This window comes from Cygnus olor, chromosome 2 (assembly GCF_009769625.2).
Source record: "Cygnus olor isolate bCygOlo1 chromosome 2, bCygOlo1.pri.v2, whole genome shotgun sequence".
Lineage (NCBI taxonomy): Eukaryota > Metazoa > Chordata > Aves > Anseriformes > Anatidae > Cygnus > Cygnus olor.
This window is the reverse complement of record NC_049170.1, coordinates 101,357,090-101,380,150: the sequence shown is the minus strand read 5'-3', so window position 1 is coordinate 101,380,150 and position 23,061 is coordinate 101,357,090. Positions and strand designations below refer to the sequence as shown.

At 37.9% G+C, this 23,061-nt stretch overlaps 1 protein-coding gene across 3 annotated transcripts in view; it reads right to left on the bottom strand.

Annotated features, from left to right (window-relative positions):
- The window catches only part of RTTN (rotatin), an 86,328-nt gene that overhangs the window by 39,185 nt on the left and 24,082 nt on the right, over window positions 1-23,061 (bottom strand). For all 3 annotated transcript variants that reach the window (XR_005817666.1, XM_040549749.1, XM_040549750.1), the window contains exons 14-26: window positions 22,737-22,863; window positions 21,172-21,297; window positions 19,297-19,413; window positions 16,378-16,517; window positions 15,973-16,144; window positions 14,564-14,663; window positions 12,661-12,749; window positions 10,884-11,001; window positions 10,506-10,602; window positions 9,716-9,784; window positions 9,195-9,383; window positions 7,833-8,072; window positions 497-641 (exon numbers count right to left, since the gene is read on the bottom strand). Coding sequence is in view for 2 of the 3 variants with exons in the window: in XM_040549749.1 (XP_040405683.1) it covers window positions 497-641; window positions 7,833-8,072; window positions 9,195-9,383; window positions 9,716-9,784; window positions 10,506-10,602; window positions 10,884-11,001; window positions 12,661-12,749; window positions 14,564-14,663; window positions 15,973-16,144; window positions 16,378-16,517; window positions 19,297-19,413; window positions 21,172-21,297; window positions 22,737-22,863 (1,729 nt within the window). In the remaining variant the exon portion in view is untranslated. The remainder of the gene's footprint in view (window positions 1-496; window positions 642-7,832; window positions 8,073-9,194; window positions 9,384-9,715; window positions 9,785-10,505; window positions 10,603-10,883; window positions 11,002-12,660; window positions 12,750-14,563; window positions 14,664-15,972; window positions 16,145-16,377; window positions 16,518-19,296; window positions 19,414-21,171; window positions 21,298-22,736; window positions 22,864-23,061) is intronic.

The following is a 23,061-nucleotide window of genomic DNA, read 5'->3' as shown; positions in this document are numbered from 1 at the left end:
ATACACATTCAACTATATGGGAATGTACATGTATATACATACAAATATTTAGCTAACAATATAAATTTATATATTTATACATATGTACGTAAAGAGCTATGCATAAAGCTATGGATAACTATTATTAACATTTCACATATATATTAACATTTATAAGGTTCTAAATATTTTACTACAGTTACCTACACCAGCGCAAGACAAACACACACAGATGTTGTTTACATTTGGCAAATACAATATTAGAATTTAAAGAAAGAAAATCAAACAACAAGTAAAGGAGAGAAGGAAATTTACTCTTGCTCAAAGTTAACTTTTCCCAACACTTAAAAATGTAGGACAGAAAGTAGCACGGTAATACTACAAGATCTGGCTATTTCTTGGCTTTGTTGAGAAAAGTTGTTTTCCTTGAGCAGCTCACCACAAGCAAACCAACCAACCAGTTCAGAGTTATATTATCTTGTACAGCCTACAGCTGAGTTTCTAGGTATCTTCTTACGTTTTTAATCAATGATTTTATGATCCACTTTAGATGGTCTACCTCCAAGCTTGCTCTCTGCTCTCTACACAATTTGTTTAAAAATCTTAGGACATCTACCAAAAGCTTCTCATCCTCAGCAGAAGCTGGAAGCACTTGCAGAAACCTGCAATGAAAACCACAATACTTGTACTTGTAGGGAATTAAAAGACAGTTTAATATCTCAGACTAACAGGGCTGGGTTAGCTTGGAAATATGCGGTTACCTATAGCATATGTGGAATTACCTACAGTAAATATGAATATGACATATTTACATATAATAAATATGGATTTCTATCAGATATTTTAAAGCACCTGTATTATATATACTTCACACATAAAATATCAAATATATTTAACAATTAAATCATACTTATATATGATTATATGTTACATATTATAATATACAGTATAATATATATAGTATATGTATTAGGTATTATTATAGCCAATTACTATTACATACATTAAATAGTGTGTTTACATTTAGTAGACATAGAATTGCATATGGGAAAAGAAAGAAAAATCTGAACTGAGTAAAAGAAAGGAGAAAAAAGTATCCTTATAAATATTGTGTTCTTATGTTTTGCCATTTTTGCATACATAAATTACAAAATCACAGAACCACTAAGGGTTGGAAGGGGCCTCTGGAGGTCTTCTGGTCCAACTCCCCTGCTCAAATGTAGACACCAAGAACAGGTGGCCTAGGACCATGTTCAGAAGGCTTTTGAAGACACCCAAGGAAGGAGACTCCACAACCTCCCTGGGCAACCTGTGCAAATGCTCCATCACCCATGCAGTGAAAAAGTGTTTCCTTATGCTTAAACAGAACCTCCTGTGTTTCAATTTGTGCCCATTGCCTCTTGTTTTCTCACTGGGCACCACTGAAAAGAGGCTGGCTCCATCTTCTTTGCAACCTCCTCCAAGTATTTATATACATTGATGAGATCCTTCCCATACTCCCCTCTTCTCTAGGCTAAACAGTCCCAGCTCTCTCAACCTTTCTTCACAAGAGATGCTCCAGTCCCTTTTTCACCTTACTGCCCCTTCATTGGGCTCCTTCTAGTATGCCCATGTCTCTCGTGTACTGGGGAGCCCAGAAGTGGACACAGTACTCCAAGTATGGTTTCATCAACACCAAGTAAGGGGGAACAATCACCTACCTTGACTGGCAACACTCATTCTAATGCAGTCCAGGATACAATTAGCTTTCTTTGCCACTAGGGAACACTGTTGGCTCATGTTCAACGTAGCGTCCACCAGAACCCCAAGAGCCTTTTCTGCAGAGCTGCTTCCCAACTTGTAAGCCCCCAGCATGTACAGGTGCATGGGTTTGTTACTCTCTGGGTAGAGTACTTTGCACATCTCCTTCACGAGGTTCCTGTCAGCTCATTTCTCCAGACTGTCAAGGTCCTCCTAGATGGCAGCATGATCCTCTGGCATACCAGCCACTCCTCCCAGTTTTGTAACATTAAAAAAATTGCTGAAGATACACTCTGCCCCATCCTTCAGATGATTAATGAATATATTGAACAGGACCCATTATTGACTATTGCGATACACTGCCGATCACAGGCCTCCAACTACACTTCATGCCACTGATCACCACTCTCCAGGCCCAGCTGTTCAGCCAGTTTTCAAACAGTTTTACCCATCCAGCCAATACCTCCTCAGCTAGTCTATGAGAATCTTATTGGAAATGGTGTCAGAAAGCCTACTGAAATCAAGGCAGAACATCTCCACTGCTCTCCTCTCATATACCAATCCGGTCATTTTCATTGCAGAAGGGTTTCAGCAGGCTAGTCAAGCATCACTTCCCCTTGGTGAGAACATCCTATTCCTGACAATCTTCGTCCTTCACGTGCCCTTCTTGAAGACAGGAGCAACATTTGCTTTCCTCTAGTCCTCAGGTACCACTCCCAATTGCCATGATCAAAGATTATTGAGAGTGGACACAAAATAACATCAGCCAGCTCCCTCAGCACCTGTGGGTGCATCCTCTCAGGGCCCGCGGACTTACATATATCCAGTTTGCTTCTGTATTGCCTGACCTGATCCTGTTCCAGCAAAGGGTTAATGCCCCCTGCTCCAGCCTTTGCCCAGATTCTGGCATTCCTGAATGCTGGTCTTCCTAGTAAAGACTAAGACAAAGGTGACATTCAGGACTTCAGCCTTTTCCATGTCCTTTGTCACCATGCTCCCTGCCCCATTAAACAGGAGGCCCATGTTCTCCTTAGTCTTCCTTTTGTCATCTATGTACTTATAGGAGCTCAAGTTGCCTTTGACATCCCTGGACAGGCTCAGTTCCAGTTGGGTGTTGTCTTTCCTGACTGTAACTCTGCACATTCAGGCAACACCTCTATATTCCTCCCAGATTACTTATCTCTGTTGTCACCTTCTGTATGCTTCCTTCTTGATTTTTGTCAGGAGGTCCACATTCATCCATGCAAGCCTCCTAGCATTTTTGCCTGACTTCCTGTTTGCTGGGATGGATCTCTCTGGAGCTTAGAAGAGGTGATCCTTGAACATTCATCATTTTTCTTGAGCCCTTCTTCCCATGATAGGACTCTTCCAAGCAGATCTCTGAAGAGGCCACAGTCTCCTCTCCAGAAATCCAGTGTCGTGATCTTACTTTTTCCCCTCCCCACTTCTCTCAGGATGTTGAACACCACCATTTCATGGTCAATGGAGCCAAAGTTACCTTTGAAATTCACATTATCCACAAGCCCCTCCTTGTTGGAGAGTACAAGGTCCAGAAGATAATCTCTCCTTGTTGACCCCTCTATCACTTGGAGTAGGAAGTTGTCATCAATGTTCTCCAGAACCCTCCTGGATTGCTTATGTCCTGCTGTGCTGTCCCTCCAGCAGATATCAGAGCAGCTGAACGCTTCCAGGGAAGGTACATTCACAACTTCTCTGAGTATAATATCAAAGATCTTTAATCCTCATCTATAATTTCAGTCAATTCGTTACCTATACCTAGACAGCACTGCACACATTCCAGCTGCTCTCTCATATCTAAGGCAACCCCACCTCGTCTTCCTGGCCTGTCCTTCCTAAAGAGCCTGTAGCCCTCCTTTGCAACATACCAGTCATGCGAGCCATCCCAGCATCTCTCTGTGATCCCAACAATATCACAGCACCGCAACTGCACACAGATTTCTAATTCCTCCCATTTATACCTCATTCTACATGCATTTATGTACAGTATTGGCAGATTTAAATGGACAAATAAACCAACACTGGAAACCAACACTAATTACTTTAGTATATTCTGCCATTTGCTGTTACTGATTCTTCTGACCTTTTCAATGTATTTTTTTAGGCAATTTTACAATTGTTACTAACAAATTTTTGGAAGTAGTAAAGGTTTCTGGAGCTACTTCCTTACACAGATATAAGCAGATATGTATAACCGTCTCTATATTCAGCTGAATCCCAAGCTACAGGAAAACAAACACACATGCAAACATTTTTTCTCATTTGCATTTAGTGAAAATTTTGAAAGACTGCAAAAATTAACTTTTACTTGGCTTTGGTCAACTAAGCAACCAAAATAACATGGGTTTTACATACTGCACCAAAACCATCAGTAGGTTATGAGAACTGTTGTAGCTTGAGCTTAGCAGGGAACAAACCACCCCATTCCCCTTCCTAAATAGTATACAAAATAAGATTTCCAGCCCAGATGTTAGGATCACAGTTTGGAGGGATAAACAACAACAAAAAAAAAAGCCCCACAAAACAGTAAACAGAATTTGTGCTGTAGTTCAGGCAACACTTCCTAATGCCAATTAGAACTAAGTGGACTTATGCTTTGAATCACAAGACTGTAGGCTCTAACCTGAGCTGCAGAGGGAGAACTAGTGGAAAACTGCAGTGCAATGAATAACCCTTGCTGAGAGGTAGATTATATTCAGATTCAGCATGAGGGCTTTAAACTAGGTAAGAAGGGGGACGGGCTGAAATAAGGCTTGTTGGAGCTGTGCCAGGGGGAACAATGGCAAGGCCGGGGGAGAAGGCAACGGCCCAAATGAAGTGCACCTACACTAATGCACGCAGCATGGGTAACAAACAAGAGGAGCTGGAAGCCATCGTGCAGCAGGCAGGCTATGACTTGGTTGCCATCACGGAAACGTGGTGGGACCACTCTCATGACTGGAGTGCTGCAATGTCTGGCTATAGGCTCTTCAGAAGGGACAGGCAGCACAGAAGGGGTGGTGGTGTGGCTCTCTATATTAGAGAGTGTTTTGATGTTGTAGAACTTGAGGCTGGGACTGATAAGGTTGAGTCTCTGTGGGTTAGGATCAGTGAGAAGGCCAACAAGGCAAGCATCCTGGTGGGGGTCTGTTATAGACCGCTGAACCAGGATGAGGAGACGGATGAGGAGTTCTACAGGCAGCTGGCAGAAGTTGTGAAATCGTCAGCGCTTGTTCTCGTGGGGGACTTGAATTTCCCAGACATATCCTGGAAGCACAACACAGCCCAGAGAAAGCAGTCTAGGAGGTTTCTGGAGAGCGTGGAAGATAGCTTCCTGACGCAGCTGGTTAGAGAGCCTACCAGGGGAGGTGCCCCGCTAGACCTTCTGTTCACAGACAGTGACGGTGGGCGGGAGCTGTCTTGGGCAGAGTGACCACGAAATGGTAGAATTCGCTATTCTTGGCGAAGCCAGGAAGGGGACCAGTAAAACTGCTGTCTTGGACTTCCGGAGGGCTGACTTGGAGCTGTTCAGGACACTGGTTGGCAGAGTCCCTTGGGAGGTGGTTCTGAAGGGCAGAGGAGTCCAGGGAGGCTGGGCACTCTTCAAGAAGGAAATCTTAATGGCTCAGGAGCGGTCTGTCCCCATCTGCCCAAAGACGAAGCGGCACGGAAGAAGACGGGCCTGGCTGAACAGAGAGCTGTGGTTCGAGCTTAGGAGGAAAAAGAGGGTTTATAATCTTTGGAGAAGAGGGTGGGCCACTCACGAGGACTATAAGGCTGTTGCGAGGCTGGACAAAATTAGAAGGGCCAAAGCTCATCCGGAGCTCAATCTGGCTACTGCTATTAAAGATAAAAAATGTTTTTACAAATACATCAACACCAAAAGGAGGACTAAGGAGAACCTCCATCCTTTACTGGACGCGGGGGGAAACTTAGTTACAAGAGATGAGGGAAAGGCTGAGGTACTCAATGCCTTCTTTGCCTCAGTCTTTAGCGGCAAAACCAGTTGTTCTCTGGATACCCAGTACCCTGAGCTAGTGGAAGGGGATGGGGAGCAGGATGTGGCCCTCACTATCCACGAGGAAATGGTTGGCGACCTGCTACAGCACTTGGATGTACGCAAGTCGATGGGGCCGGATGGGATCCACCCGAGGGTACTGAGAGAACTGGTGGAGGAGCTGGCCAAGCCGCTTTCCATCATTTATCGGCAGTCCTGGCTATCAGGAGAGGTCCCAGTCGACTGGCAGCTAGCAAATGTGACGCCCATCTACAAGAAGGGCTGGAGGGTAGACCCGGGGAACTATAGGCCTGTTAGTTTGACCTCAGTGCCAGGGAAGCTCATGGAGCAGATTATCTTGAGTCACGCGGCACTTGCAGGGCAACCAGGCGATCAGGCCCAGTCAGCATGGGTTTATGAAGGGCAGGTCCTGCTTGACGAACCTGATCTCCTTCTATGACAAAGTGACACGCTTGGTGGATGAGGGAAAGGCTGTGGATGTGGTCTACCTTGACTTCAGTAAGGCTTTTGACACCGTTTCCCACAACATTCTCCTCAAAAAAATGGCTGCTCGTGGCTTGGACTGGCGTACGCTTCGTTGGGTTAAAAACTGGCTTGATAGCTGGGCCCAAAGAGTTGTGGTGAATGGAGTCAAATCCAGTTGGAGGCCGGTTACTAGTGGAGTCCCCAAGGGCTCAGTACTGGGGCCAGTCCTCTTTAATATCTTTATCGATGGTCTGGATGAGGGGATTGAGTGCACAATCAGTAAGTTTGCAGATGACATCAAGTTAGGTGCGTGTGTCGATCTGCTCGAGGATAGGAAGGCTCTGCAGGAGGATCTGGATAGGCTGGACCGATGGGCTGAGGCCAACTGTATGAAGTTCAACAAGGCCAAGTGCCGGGTCCTGCATCTGGGGCGCAACAATCCCAAGCACAGCTACAGGCTGGGAGATGAGTGGTTGGAAAGCTGCCTGGCAGAGAAGAACCTGGGAATACTGGTTGATAGTCAGCTGAATATGAGCCAGCAGTGTGCTCAGGTGGCCAAGAAGGCCAACAGCATCCTGGCTTGTATAAGAAGCAGTGTGGCCAGCAGGTCTAGGGAAGTGATTGTCCCCCTTTACTTGGCTCTGGTGAGGCCCCACCTCAAGTACTGTGTTCAATTTTGGGCCCCTCGCTACAAGAGGGACATGGAGGTGCTCGAGAGAGTCCAGAGAAGGGCAACAAAGCTGGTGAGGGGTCTGGAGAACAAGTCTTATGAGGAGCAGCTGAGGGGGCTGGGATTGTTCAGCCTGGAGAAGAGGAGGCTCAGGGGCGACCTCATCGCTCTCTATAGGTACCTTAAAGGAGGCTGTAGCAAGGTAGGGGTTGGTCTATTCTCCCACGTGCCTAGTGACAGGACGAGGGGGAATGGGCTAAAGTTGTACCAGGGGAGGTTTAGGTTGGATATTAGGAAGAACTTCTTTACTGAAAGGGTTGTTAGGCATTGGAATGGGCTGCCCAGGGAAGTGGTTGAGTCACCATCCCTGGAGGTCTTTAAAAGACGTTTAGATATTGAGCTTAGTGATATGGTTTAGTGGAGGACTTGTTAGTGTTAGGTCAGAGGTTGGACTAGGTGATCTTGGAGGTCTCTTCCAACCTAGACTATTCTGTGATATGACTCTCACATGCCTTCCAGCTACATTGGGTGCAGCCAGAACAAAGTCATGCTTGCTTTCAAATATCTCTTTCTGTGCTGTTAAAGATCTATTTGCAAACACATAGATGATGCATTTTAAGAGTAGTTTTACTTTACTCCTAAAACAAAGGAAAACCATGCACAAATCAAACACTCAGAAAATCAGAAATTAAAAAAATAATTAAAACAACATACAACCCAAGTCAACATTAATATTACCTGTTTAATCTGTGCTTAGTCCCCTCTATCAGCTTTTGGAAGTACAAAGAAACTGAATTCAACTACAGGATCACATAATATTTTTCCGTAAGACCATTCTGACTGACTACATGCACAATCAGAATCAAAAAAAAAACAATTCCACTAAGCTGAAGATATGAAAATTATGAAATTTACGGTTTAAAAATCACACTCTTAATTCATTTTTGTAGTCAGTACGCTTACCTATTTATTGCTTTTTGCCAAACAAAGCTCTTCAAAGTGTTTCGACAAGACCCAGAGATGCATTTTAAAGCAAGTCTGTCATTCAGAACATAAAAACTCAGCCTAGTGAGAGCAGCCCTAACATCTCTGTGGGATACTGCCTGAATGATTGAATTAAGACAGTCCTGCAGTCCATAGGTTGTGTGAGTTATTTTCAGTATAAGAATGTCTTCTGAGGAGAGTTTTAGCATGTCTAAAAATCTGAAAAGGCATAAGAGAAAAATGATTAACAACTAGCATCTTTATAAATTATTTCAGTGAGTGCTGACTCCTTCACTTTCCAGTTCAGATGAGAAGACAAACCCTCAAATGCCTTAAAAATGTATTTCTGTTAACCAATCCCTTCCCCTTTCTTTTTTGCCCTCAACAAAAAACAAACAAACAGAAAAACGTTAAAAAACCCACAATCACAAATCATCAACAACACACCACCCCACTACATTCAAATCCTCAGTTGTTTAGTTTTTTTGGTAAGAGGGCACCTCTCAAAAAGTTGTTTGAAAGGTGTTATTCACAAGGTTTTTAATGAACTGTTCCTCCACAGTATTGTAGATGTTGACCTCTTAGACTATACCATCTTCTTTTTAAGAAATTGCTATGGTTTTGACTAAGGCAATTTAAAATAAAAATAGTTTATCAAACCAATGACTGCAAAGTTACCTCTGGCTCAGAACCATTCTATTTACTCCTAAAAATTGTAGGACCCCTTAAAGGACACAAGCAAAAATGAAATATTGTCAAGATGGACAGAAACATAGAAACAAGCATTTCAGTCCTATTAAATCAATCACATTTTAAGACTGTGTACAAAATAGTCTTGAAGAGAAACCATGCTAACCAAGAGCTAACTAAAGGATGTAGAGAGTTTTTTCGACTATCTATGATGATTCTCAGGTATTACCATTAAAAGGAATAATTATTTAATATTTAAATTTGCCAAGAAAGAGAGAAGAAAATACAGGTCATGCAGTGATGAAGGGGGGATAAAAGATAGCTCCTTAAAAAAAAAAAAAAAGCATAATGAAAGAACAGAAACAAGAATTTAAGTTTCTTATTGTTTAAAATTGTGTGAAAGGAGTCCAACCACCAATAAAAGTTGGATAAAGCTCTAGACTTCTTGCTTAAATACAAATTAGGTAAAACATTAGCTATGAAAACGTATCTACAACCTCCTGGGATGTGATCATTTACATTTAGAAGATAGCATTCTCAAAGCATGAACAGCTTGAACTGCTGTTTCAAGTTGGAAACTCATTTAAACTTGAAGGAACACTAATATGATTGAAATATATTAGGATTTAGAATCAAGATAGAATAGCTCACGTTTCTGCTTGCTTCTCATAGTTTGTCAGTTGCAATAGGTTTTCAATCCCATGGTACCACGACAGATTCCAAGCCATCTTTAGCATATCTGACACAGGTTTCATAGCCAAGCACTCAGAAGACAAAGGCACCACAACAGAATTAGGGCTAACTGCATGATGAGCAGTGATTTTGACTGGCAGATGATATCTTTAAATAAATAAATGAGTAAATAAACAATTAAATGTATAAACAACTACTAAATGCTCTATTTAAGCAAGCTTTTAAATTTTATAAATAAAAGTTCTTAAAACTCTTTGTCAGAGAATAAAAGGCTGGGAGAAAAACTCCACATTTAACACTTAAAAGTGCAGACAACTTTGGATTTAACATTAAATGTTTCCCTTTGCTCTCCCATCTCTATCCTTTAGGGAGGACAGCAAATGGAAAGGACTGAAGTTGGCTGTAAAGAAACAAAACCAAAATCCACACCAAAAAAAAAAACAAAGCAAAACAACACAAAAGAAACAACCAACACATACCGCCTAACAACAGCAACAGGCAAACTGAAGGCAGGTAGACCAGTACCATTACTGGTTATGCCATCAGCCCTGCAAGAAAGAGATTAAGCTATTACTCTCGATTTTTTAATTTTGATTTACTACTAATGCTGCACTTCTTTATTATTCAGACATAGCTGCTTTTTCCTACAAGTAGCAGTTTACGAAGTCATCATTGAATACATTTGTGTTAACAAACATTGTTTCTTCATGATTATGCAGCATTAAGACAGTTCTTAGCTCACATACATACAAAAATATGCATGAGAATTCTTTTCAGTATATTTCACATGCATGAATTCTACGAACATTTTTATTCCTGAAGTACACGCACATTTCAAATAATAAAATATTGTAAGCTGAAGTCTCTGGTTTAAGGACAACCACTACCAAGCCAAAACAAATAGACATCTAATTAAGTTAAAAAAACACCACAACAATAGCTAGCTATTTGATTAGTATAGCTTCCATTTTTGGAAAACATGGATTAGAGAACAATCAGGTGTTTCTGAAAATGAAAATAGATATAAGTACGAAGTACTTAAACTGCAAAAACATGCCAGGTAGATCTACATAACAGGCAACCCAAACAATTTGTTTGACCTACAAATACAAACAATTTTCTTGACCTACAAATAGGCAATACATGCAATTTGGGACATATTAAAGTTTGAGGGATAATTTATTTGAATATATACATATGTAACTGATTTTCAGGAAAACCTTAAATCTTGTTTAGAGATGATGCCAATAAATAATTGTTTTTTCATACCATGTGTCTGTTCTTGCTACTTCGTCAAACAACAGAAGACAAAGCAATACTGTAGTTTCCATTAAAACAGCTTGATCATTTTGGAATATCAGGGAAACTGAATGAAACAAAGATATTTTTAAAATTTGTTAGGAAAATACTGACATTTAATAATACATCAAAGAACAGTGGCTAAAACCAACTTTTTTCCACAACCATTTTGCTAACATCTTCAACAGATGCCACAACATGACTAACACTAGCAAACAGTGATTTCTTTAAAATATTAGGGACACAGAAGCTAGCCACGGTTCTTAAGAAGGCTTTTGGTTAAACATCTAATCATATATCACGTATTTTCTATCTACCTATGTATTAAATTCAAAATAGAATCCTTACCTCTGAAGAGCAAAAGCAACAAAGATGATTGCTGTGCTAGAGACAAACGAACAACTGGATCAGCATACACAAGTTTCCGTAAGAGTGTCAGACAGGGTAAGGCTATGGATTCCATTACCTGCAAAAACAACAACAAAAAAATTAAATAGAGATATCGATTAGGATGATCTGTTAAGGAATGCTCTATACGAATTGTCATGCTATGAACCAATACAGTCTACTATTTATACCAGAGCAACCTAGAACTTTCTTAGACAAGGAAATTTTATCTGGGTGATAACTGCATATTCATTAGAAAATACTTAACTTCTAGTTGTATTTTATTGGTATGTTTGGTAAGAGGGTAATTTTTCTGGTTTCTGGCCTTGTAACGCAGTTGTAATTTTTGCTTCCAAAGTATGTATTTTTAAGAAGTACATATATGAGCTGAAGGATTTCAAAAAACTACTTCCTCATAAGCTTATTTTTTTTGTTTTGTTTTTTAATGCAAATAGCTTACTGCATCAGATTGATTCTCTGATCTTTCATATCAGGGAATCCAAGAAGAGAATGCAGCTTTCTAAAAGTCAAATTATTGGTGAATAGCCAAAAATAGACCAAAGTAACTTCTGGTAAAGAATGAGAAGACAGCATGTCCTTCACAGGACATTGTCTGAGACTCTACCTTTAAATTTTGTTTTGTAAACTCCATCACCAAACGCAGTTTTGTTTAATATGCAACAGATAAAAGCCCTGCTTATTTAATATAGGAAAAAAGATTTCTGCACAGCTGTATACAAAGCCTTAATTAAATTAAGCTTTTTCCCTCTACTAAATACTACATCCTTTTCTTGTAGCCACTTCTCTAAGATAATAGAAGTTTTTTTGGTTTTGTTTTGTTGTTTGTAAGAGGAATTCCACAATAATAATAATAAGCTAAGCACCTTATAGCCTAAATAAACTTACATAAAGTGATTGTAAATAATGAATTTCAGGAAAATTCAAGCACCAGATTAGATGTATTACAACACTGGAAAACTTTCTCATCTACAACAAATATACACTCAACTATAAATGTGATCTTATCTACCAGGACTTTACTGGTTAGGTGATCTTCTACTGGTCAGAAAATTACTCCCCAAATGTAACCTGACATATATTTTCACTTGCTATGAACATAATCTTTTAAACTAAAGAGGGTAGATTTTAATTAGATACTAGGAAGAAATTCTTTACTCAGAGCGTGGCGAGGCATTGAAACAGGTTGCCCAGAGAAGCTGTGGATGCCTCATCCATAGCAGTGTTCAAGGCCAGGATGGATGGGGCTTTGAGCAACCTGGTCTAGTGGTGCCCGTGGCAGGGGGCACTACATGATCTTTAAGGCTCCTTCCAATCCAAACCATTCTATGATTCTAATTTTTAATTATATTTTGCTTCAGGTCTTAAATTCAGAGACCATTATTATTATAGACAAGACTTTTAAATTTATTAAAAACCATTTTTTGGTCTCTACTTAGAAACCTCACAGAAGTTTTGATATATTTCAGAACCACATCACCCAACACAGTCTGGCCAACTATTATAATTGGTAGACAAACCAATACTTCTCTCATTAAGAGAATCTTGCCTTTATCAAAAATTGAGTAAATTAAATACATATTGCAATTCCAAATGTTACTAAATATTTGTATTCTGTGTAGAATTAAAGTACAAAGAAAGTTAGAGTTTTAAATACAAAAAAAGCAAATATTACCGCTGTCATGCTGTGCAACTTTTGCAGAAAAAACAACAATTTTACCTTGCCATCCACATGTACACATTCATTAAGGTAAGCCAAAATCTTTTCTGTCACACCCAGCTTTTTCACAATGCCATGCATTTTGGTATCTGTAGGAAAAACAAAAGATAGTTAAGAACCACTGCTTCTACATCAATTTAACCCTGAACTTCTTTCTGCATTATCACAAACTGTTGTTGTTGACAACAAGTTTCTAAAATTCTTCTGTTAATTAGCAAGTACAAATCCAGCTCTAAGGCAAGCCTGCCCAAACTGTTGCCTTGTCACCAATCTTTCTTTAGCTTAGACATCCCAAAGAATACTAGAACGCATAAATATTAACTAGTCCTTCTAAAAAACTTGACAATAACCGTGCAAATTGTGCAGTTTTAGACACACGTGTCTACATAACAAGTGAAAAAGAGTACAGATGCTCACATTACTAAACAGTCATCACAGCACAAATTTTAGATAATATTCTCCAAGGCAAAAATAAATAAATAAAATAAAACCTGCACTTCATTTGCAACGATCTGACTATAGTAGCTTCTTGGATGGTTGTCTCAAAGTTTTTATGGGAAAATATTTAGGATATTTATGCCCCACAATTAAAGTGATCCCAAGTGCAACACAATTTCCTATAAGGATTTCGTTTGTAATATTTGGATAGCTTTCAACAGTTTAATATTGAACTAAAAATGGTATTTACAAAATCTCATTCATCCTAAAAGTATTTTCCACCTACCTCACCGTTCAGAACATCTGGTTCAAGAACATTCAACAACAACAAAAAAGCCATGTTATTTGGGTTGGTTGGTTTATTTTCATTTTTTGTTTTAAATAACGTGATCTTTCATATTAAATTTGTCATAAGAGAGATACATTTTCTCCTTTTTAATTTTATCCTATGCTCCCTTTCATAATTGGTATCTGAAAACTTTACCAGCTGTAGCTAGATATATTTTTACTACTCAAAGGAGACATTTCCTCAGTTGTGTAATAATTTTTTTCTGCCAAGAAAAAAAAAAAATCAATTTTACTACTGTCTAAGACCTGATGTTCCCATGGTGAAAAGAACTATTTTCTGTCATTAGGATTTTTGTTCCTTGAACAAAACCTATGCTTGCACCAGATTGACAGAAAACCAAAACAAGTAGAGAGCAAACTTCGAGGTTATGATCTTGCATTGAGCCAAATAATGCTCTACTCAAGACTGTTTACTTTTTTTTTAATTTAATCAGATCATCTTTACCAGATTTCATCATTTTTCCCCCATGTGAGCAACACAATTATAAAAGAAACAAACAAAAAACACGATGCAAATTTATGCATCAGTCACTTAAATAAAGTCATAAAGAGAGAGTATAACAGGAATGCTTTTCCTGCAAACATACTAGATTAAATGCCACGGGGAGTCTGCATCTTGATATTGATAGAGGGTAAAAGCGGCGTGGAAGCTTAGAGTTTACTGAACAACATTCACACAAATGACATTTCAATCCATTTTAGTTACTTCGATAACCTCAAAATAAAGGAAGACATTTAGGACATTGAAGAAATTCTTCATTACATGTAAAATACCTTTAACTAGCCCATGTAATTGATTGACCTTCCCAATTAAAATGCAACAACACTAAAGATATGTTTACATTTTATAGCGATTATTGTTTATATTTTATAGTGATCATCACCCCAAACACAAGACAGAGTATCTAAGTTAGCAAAAGGAAAAATTTGAAGCACTGTTAGCTCTAAAACAAATCAACAAAAATCAGTACACTTGTTTACAATAGTGTTAAATTTTGGTCCAACAATATATATATAAAACCTACAAGAAGCATCCTCAGCAGAAATGTACACAAAAATTAGAAAAACAAGTTCACATAATGGTCAACACGTAAATACAATTTTTTGGATAACTTACCTTGTAAAATGATGGCTAGCTGCTCAGCTGCAGACTTCCGTAAAACTAGGTCAACAGCATCAGAAGTCAGGATGTCATAAAGCTTTTCAACAGTTTCTACCTAAAAGTGAAACTATATTAGATTCACATGCAGTACGCTATTGTAAAACAAGGTAACTAGACACTTTTCCTAACAAAATAGGAAATCACAGAATGGTTGAGGCTGGAAGGGTCCTCTGAAGGTCATCTGGTCCAACTCCCCTGCTGAAACAACTGAGCTGTGGCCACCTACAGCAGGCGTCTCAGGACTGCGTCCAGAAGGCTTCTGAAGATAGCCATGGAAGAAACCTCCACAAACTCTCTAGGAAACCTGTGCCAGTGCTTCATCAACCACACAGTTAAAAAGCGTTTCCTGATGTTCAAACAGAACCTCCTGTGTTTCAATGTGTGCCCGCTGCCTCTAGTCATCTCACTGGGCACCAATGAAAAGAGGCTGGCTCCACCAAAATAAAGATTTTTTGTTAGAAAGCATTTGATTAGATTCTGCATGCATGTAATAAAGGAATAGGTTTTAATCTTTTTGCAACAAATCTCTAATTCCTAAAATATATAGAGTAGTTCCTAATGAACAATAGAAGTGGATGTCTAATAAATAACATTCAGTTTATGCAGGGCTACAGAAAGCTCAAAACTACGCAGAAATGCTAGAATACGCTTTTTAAGTCTCTGCCATCAGTCCCCTTCAATAAGGGTAGAGGAATTACAATCATCCTGGAAACCGAGATATGCAGATTTCAGATTGCATTTTCTGGATGATGTAGGGAAAGAGTATAAATCAAGTATACAATGAGCAATTAGAATAATTTTTAATCAGAGGGAAAGGATGTTAACAATTGTTTGACGTATTATTGTTAATCTGAAAATGCTGAGGGTAAAGAAGGAAGAGAATATGGAAAGGAAGTGGTTAAAAAACAGCTTAACTGAATGCAGGGAGAAAAATTTTCATACAGGTCAAATACTTGTGATTTGTTTTTCATTTTGAAAAAGCAGCAATACTAAGAAAACAGACAGCATTTTGCAATGTTTGTAAATATTTCATATTGGAAAAAAATATTTGCCTTTTCCAGTAAAAAAAAAAATGGATTTTGTGGAAAAAAATCTCTCTGACAAAAATCAGACTCTACTCATGCACAATTAAATTGCTGTAAGCAGGGCAGATCTGCACCCTTTGTACTTAAGTCTTGTTGTTAATTTATCTGCAACGAAAAAAAATGAATGATTACTTCTCTTATTCGCAGTTGCAATTGATAGTGTAAACCTGAAGTAAACCAATTTGTATGAAATACTGCAAACTTCAAAAAATGTTAATGTCAGTGACCAGTAAGCCAGAAGAGAGGAGCAATAACAGTATTTAGACAGAGCTTACTCACCTTAAATATTGATTCCATTTTATCATCCAATTTCAGCTCAATAACTTTTTCTATAATAAATAAGTTTGAAATGCTGGAAAACACACCGCCATGCAGGTTTGGGCGTTTCAGACTTGCTCCTTCTTCATTTAAAAGATGGAATACTAAATGTTTAAGTGCTATAGAACGAACCCTAAAGGAATAAACAATTAGGATAACTATATAAAGTCCTCATTAGAAAAATTTAGCTCTACAGTTAGTTTATAAAATTAATAAAGTGAAGGGTGGGTGGGAACAAAGTATTTACTCAATGTACTTTTCACTGTGTCTAAGTCTATATTGTGTTGTTTTTTTTTTTTTTTTTTGAGTAGACGTTTTTGTCATTAACGTTGAAGACATGCTGAAATCCTACAAGGCATTACTCACAACTGCTTTTTCGAGAAGAGAAGACGCAGAGCGGCCCGTAATCTAGTAGTTCTAGGGAGAATACCCTCTCCTTTGTCAGAAGACGTTTCACTCAAAGTGAGGATGCAGTTACCTAGCTTATCTTTTGTGTCAGCGTAACCCTAAAACAAAAACAAACAGCTTATAAACTTAGTAAATTAGAAAGTGGAAGAAGGAGCAAAAGCAAAAAACCCACAACTTAAAAAAAAAAGATTTATGAAGATTAAAATTTCTCTGCCAACAAAGTAAAAAAAAAAAGTGATCCTGTATACAAAATTAAATAGAGATTTTTATATGGCCCAGAGGTACTTTGACCTGGAACCTTTGACCTTTAATATGTTAACATGATGCTGTTCTATAAGGTCAGTTTCCATTTTAATAAGTAGGACTCAGTCACTACATGAAAATAACTTTAAAACATTAAGTCCTACCTATTTTCAGGTATTTACCCCTTTCACACTCAACCAAAACAAACCAGAATCAATTGCATATTGCAACCACTTAAAAAACAGAGAAAAATTGGGTTCTGAGGGAACAGGCTTATATAGTTGCCAAGCCTCTCCATGGTATTTGAAAACTCCTGGCAGTCAGGTAAAGTCCCCTCTGACTGGAAAAAGGGAAACATCACTCCCATTCAAAAAAGGGTAGAAAGGAGGAACTGGGGAACTACAGGCCAGTGAGCCTCACCTCTGTGCCCAGAAAGATCATGGAAAAGATGCTCCTGGAAGCAATGTCAAGGCACATGCAAGACAAAGTGATCCAAGTCAGCCAGCACAGATTCACTAAGGGCAAATCATGTCTGACCAATCTGGTGGCCTTCTATAATGGAGTGACTGCATCAAGTTGACAAGGGAAGACCGACTAATGTCATCTATCTGGACTTCTGCAAGACTTCTGACACGGTCCGACATGACATCCTGATTGCCAAAATTGGAGAGATACGGACTTGAAAGGTGGACCATTAAGTGGATAAGGAGTTGGCTTGAAGGTCAAACCCAGAGAACAGTGGTCAACGGCTCTATGTCCAGGTGGAAGCCAATGACAAATGGTGTCCCTTAGTGGTCTGTCCTGGTGCCGGTACTGTTTAATATCTTTATCAATGACATAGGCAGTGGGATCGAGTGCACCCTCAGCAATTGTGCAGATGACACCAAGCTGAGTGGTGCAGTTGATATAACAGAAGGAAGGGATGCCATCGAAAGGGACCTGGAGAAGCTTGAGAAGTGGGCCCACAAGAACTTAATGAGGTTCAACAAGGCCAAGTGCAAAGTGATGTGCCTTGGTGATGTGCCTAAGTGATCTGCACACAGAACTTAAATGCATACTAAGTAAGTTTGCAGACGACACTAAATTAAGAGACCCTGACAAATTTGATGACTGGGCAATCACCAACTACATGAAGTTCAGCAAGAGTAAGTGCTGGATCCTGCACCTGAACGTGTGTACAAATGGGGGAGGAGAGGCTGGAGAGCAGACCCACAGAAATTGATCTGGGCGTTCCTGTCAATGGTAAGTTGACTATGAATGAACAGTGTACCCTGGTAACCAAAAGGACCAAACACATCCTGGGGTGCATCAAGCATGGCATTGCTAGCCAGTCAAGAGAAGTGACTGTCCCACTCTGACCTGCGCTGGTGCAGCCTCACCTTAAGTACTGCAGTTTTGGGCACCACAGTGTAACATGGACATAAAGCTATTAGAGAGTGTCCAAAGGAGGGCCGAAAGGATGGTGGAGGGTCTAGAGGGGAAGATATATGGGGAACAGCTGAAGTCGCTTTGTTTATTCAGCTTAGAGAAGACAAAACTGAGGGGAGACGTCATTGCTGTCTATGGATTCTTCACAAGGGGGAGGCACCGAACTCTGGTAACCAACGACAGGACCCAAAGGAACGGCACGAAGCTGCAACAAGGGAGGTTCAGGTTGGATATTAAGAAGATTCTTCACCGAAAGGGTGGTTGAGCACTGAAACAGGTTCTCCAGGGAAGAGGTCACAGAACCAAGCCTGCCAGAATTCAAGAAGTGTTTGGACAATGCTCTCAGACATATGGTTTGACTTTTGGGTGGTCCTATGTGGAGCCAGGACCTGGACTCAATGATCCTTGAGGGTTTCTTCCAACTCAGAATATTCTATGAGTCTATGAAATAAGACAAAAAACATACACCAGGAAGAACAAGATAGGTACAGCAAAATAGCTAATTTGGAATCTATGATCTATAGGTAGATCATAGAAGGGAAATCTCTATTGTTTTTTTCTTTAGTGCTAAAGAACTTTGATGGAGCAACTAGGCTGAAAATCAGACTGAAGGCTGCAAAAGTAACTATTAGATTGAACCAAGAGTGAAGATATGGAATATAAAATTGGTATTACAGATATGAAGACTGATGTTAAGGGTAATACTGACTGTTAATACTTATAATCAATTGAAAACAAAAAGGAAAACAAAGAAAATACAGCTTACATGTACTGCTATTCATTGAGCACATAACTTGATCAGAAAACTGTACAATCACAGAAGATCTCTGAATGTTCAGCCTTAAAGATATGGGAGGCACTTAAATAAGCATGAAAAAGCATGCAATGTTTTAAGCTGTACTTGGATTTCAACTCATATCCTCAAAAAAAATTTAACTTAATTTCTACTACATTTCGGAGTTTCACATTTCTAGCAATAACAGGCTAAAATCTGTCTACAAAATTTAAAGAAGTAACTCTGGCTGGCATCTGGACCCATATAACATTCACTATTTGACTTTTGATAAAATAAGTCTGTTGGTATATTACTGTTAATCTACTTTCCAGCTGGTACTTACAACAAACTTCTTTTTGTGGTTTAAGAGGACAGTGCTGTTGTTTACATGATTTAATGCATCAAATTCAGATAATAGCACATAGAAGTACCTGTAAAACAGGAATGATGGGATAGAGAGCTTCAATAAACTTGTTCCAAGTCAATACTGCCATTACTAATCGGCCCTGCAATAGATGCATCAGAATGGCCTTGGCTGCAGAATGTACCTGTTAAACAACAAAAAAGAAAAAAAAAACTAATGCAAGAGCTGATGTTTGTCATTGATCAGTTTGTCAAGAAAAAATGTAATACAAAAAAAAAAATCTCAAAGAGAAAGGACCTACAGAAGAAATACTGTCACTGAATGACAACTTTAAATTGTCTGTCACACTAAACATCAGGCTGTTAAAAAAGCCTCTCAGAAGACAGAAAACAAACAAACAGTTCTGCCTAAATAGTACAAACAAGAAGTCTTAAAATTGAAAACCTCATTCAGGCAGAGAGACAACTACAGAGAACGTAATTCCTCTCTGGATTGATTGCCTGCATACTAGAGTCTAAGCATACGATGTACCAATGCCAAAATGTTTAACTTCCAAGTTAAAATTGTAATATGCCGTGACCACTACTGGAGTTTCTCATGTAAGAATAAGTCTGAATTTTATTTTTGTTTGTTTGTTTTAGATCTAACATGTTTAAAAAGATCTTGATGCCTTTTTATCAAAACAGTTCTGAGGGGAAAATGATTGGACTTCTCTATAAATATTAATGAATCTTTCTGAAATAAAATAAACCATTATTCAACTTCAACTTATACATCTATCGGCCCCTCTATCCTCCTGGTAAAAAAAAAAGTTTATTTTTTTCTGACTCTACATTTCTGGGGTAATTCCCAGAGTTTCCAGTCTTTATGATATGCTTCTGTAGAGGGTTTAGAAGGACTTAAAACCTGTTATATGGCCATTTCACTTTATGGAAGAAAAACTAAGATCATCAAAACTTTCCAATTGTACATGAATCAATTTGTAGTTTTTTTTATCAATAAAAGAAAAAAGGTATATGATGCAATATAAATACTGTATTGACACCATATATAACCTATTATTATTGTTAAAATGGGAACAGAGGAGGAAAAAACAGCTTCTCAGAATTTATTCTTCCTTAAATAAATACCTACCTTTAGCAGATAAAAAAATTGCATTTTACACCAGAAATAAAAATACTCTCCCTCAAGGTAACAGGTCTCTGTCTTTTATAAACTTTTTATAATCTTTTATAAACCCTGTCCTATCTTCAAGCAACTGGATTTGTAAAAACACATGGCAAATGTTAAGCCCAACCTTGGGATACAAAGTTCTTCTCAGTGTCTTCATATCATCACATGCCTGAAAGATTAAACTGATGCTTTATGAGAATTTAAATAGCAGATAAACATCCAAGAAGGAAAAAGAATAGGCCTTGGTATGATCTGAATAACATACATTGTTGAGACACAGAATGCATGCTTACAAAATCATTTCATTTTGTTCTTTCCTAATAATGCATTCTTATTGTTCTCTTAGCAAGCTCCTTAAATTGAATATCAATTTATCAATATCAACTGAATATCAATTTATTTGATATGCTTGACCAGTTAGTCTTTTTAATATAAGGCATTCAATAGAATAGCCAAACAAAATAAATGCTTTCCTTGGAGGAAAAAAAAAATATATATATATATACACACACACACAAACTATAAATATAAATACAAAGTACATTATCAAACACATTTTACTTCTTTTAAAATGGTAATCTCTAAAAAACATTTCTAAATGGAAATATGCAGTGTTGTGTTTAAAAAATCCCTATTTTTTATTCAATTTAATTTAAATTCACTCTTTGCATAGCTTTTCTCTATACAAGAAACCATATGAAAGGAAAACTTCAGGTAAGCCTCAAAACACCACACATCGGCTTATAAATACAGTTCCTAAACACAGTACCTCATTTTTATCTTCCTGAAGGCCAAATGTAGAGATTTCATATAAAACTTTTGGATGAAGAAGAAAGTGTACTCCATGGCAGACTGAAGAAACAGGTTTAGCAATATTATGAACACCTAGACAGTCCTTCAGTAAAAATAAAGATGGTTAGTTTTAAAATTCAAGACACTCTCCCATTACTGAATCTTGTTTTATAGACTGCCTTAAGTTGTACTCCAGTAAAAGGCTTTCTTTATGCAGCTAGGAACACTACAAGTTAAATTTTATGGTCCTGGAAGAAACACCTTCTTTGTTGATCACTAACTAAAAATTCCTACATAAGAAATGCAGAAGCATTATGTTTTGATTAACTTTTTTTAAACTATTATTTTAGATCAAATTTTATACGTTGTTCAGCATGACATTAAAATAAGCAAAACCTGTAACAGTCAGGTAAAAATCTCACAAAAAGCTACAAGTGGAGGCAATGTTTTTTTTGTTTGCCTTGTGAAAAAGTAGCTCCAATATCTTTGTATTTTAGTGAATTGTGCTATACCATCAATATGAAATTTAGCCCGTTAACACTCATAATAGGAAATTATTATGCCCAAGTATTATGATATCAAAAAAGAATAAAGATTTTTATTTTCACTGATATAAGCCAATTATGAATACCTGAAATGATCTGATGAATAAGACACTACCATTATTAATGCAGAATACAACCATACATTTTTAGGAAGCTTGCACTCTTCATGCCTTGAATGATCTTTATTAAAAAATTAAAAAATAATGAAACAAAAAAAAACAAAAAAATCAACAAGAAATTAAATTTGTTAAAGATCTGTACATAATATTACTCAAATGTTTTAAATGTTCCCCATGTTTTTATACATGTGAAAAACATTTTCCTTCTTTTTTTTTAATTTTATTTATAGCAACTAAGCAACTGAGCAGACTGTAGGTACATGAACATATATATATATACATATATATATGTTCTGAAAGTGTCAGTATTACAATATTCTATTTCCCTTAAGTAAACATTCTTGCAAAAAGCTGAAAAGCAGCCAACTCAAAATGATTTTTGCTCACATATGAAAAAAACAAAAAACAAACCTAAAAAGCACAACAGAAGAAAGTGAAAAACCTCCATAAGGAAAATACAAACTGGGCAATCTCATTTCAACAGACAAGTAAAAATGAACACTTCAATTTTTTTTTAAAACAAAATTAAATTGAAACACTTCTGCAGAGCAGCACCAAAAACAAGCCAACCAACCAAGCCAAAACAATCAACAGTGACCAGTATTACTAAGAATCCTTTCGAAAAAGCAAAATTATCAATCACTAGTTTTCCCCACACTTTAGAGACATTCTGAAGGGAAGTACCTGAAGTATAATCTAACCAAGTAGTTTTAAATCCCCGATATAGAATAGCACACTGCAAGTCCGCACCTATACAGATCTTAAAGCATACAATGTGGTGAGCAGAATTGGCAGTAACAATGCTCTTGATGAGATAATCACACAATATACATTATTTAGCACAACACCAATAGTGTTAAGAAAGCTTTAGTTCTAACCTTAACCACTTCAAGACAGCAGCGATAAGCTTCAGTTTTTATATTCAGCAAAGGATGAGCCAATAGATGGAGAAGCACATTTTGACCCTCAGTCTGAAGCAATAGGTTTGCCTGGCCAGACTTCCAACTTAAAATGAAAAATAGTTAAATTTACATTACAAAATTAACTGTGATTAACTTTCATATAGTGAATATGTTTATTTTACAGGAACTAAAGATGCCTATAAAACATTTTCTTGTTAAGTTTCAGGATAACCCCTCAAAAATACTTCCTGAAAAGAAAAATCACTTGATTGACAAGTTCAAGATAATAATGTTTTAGCAA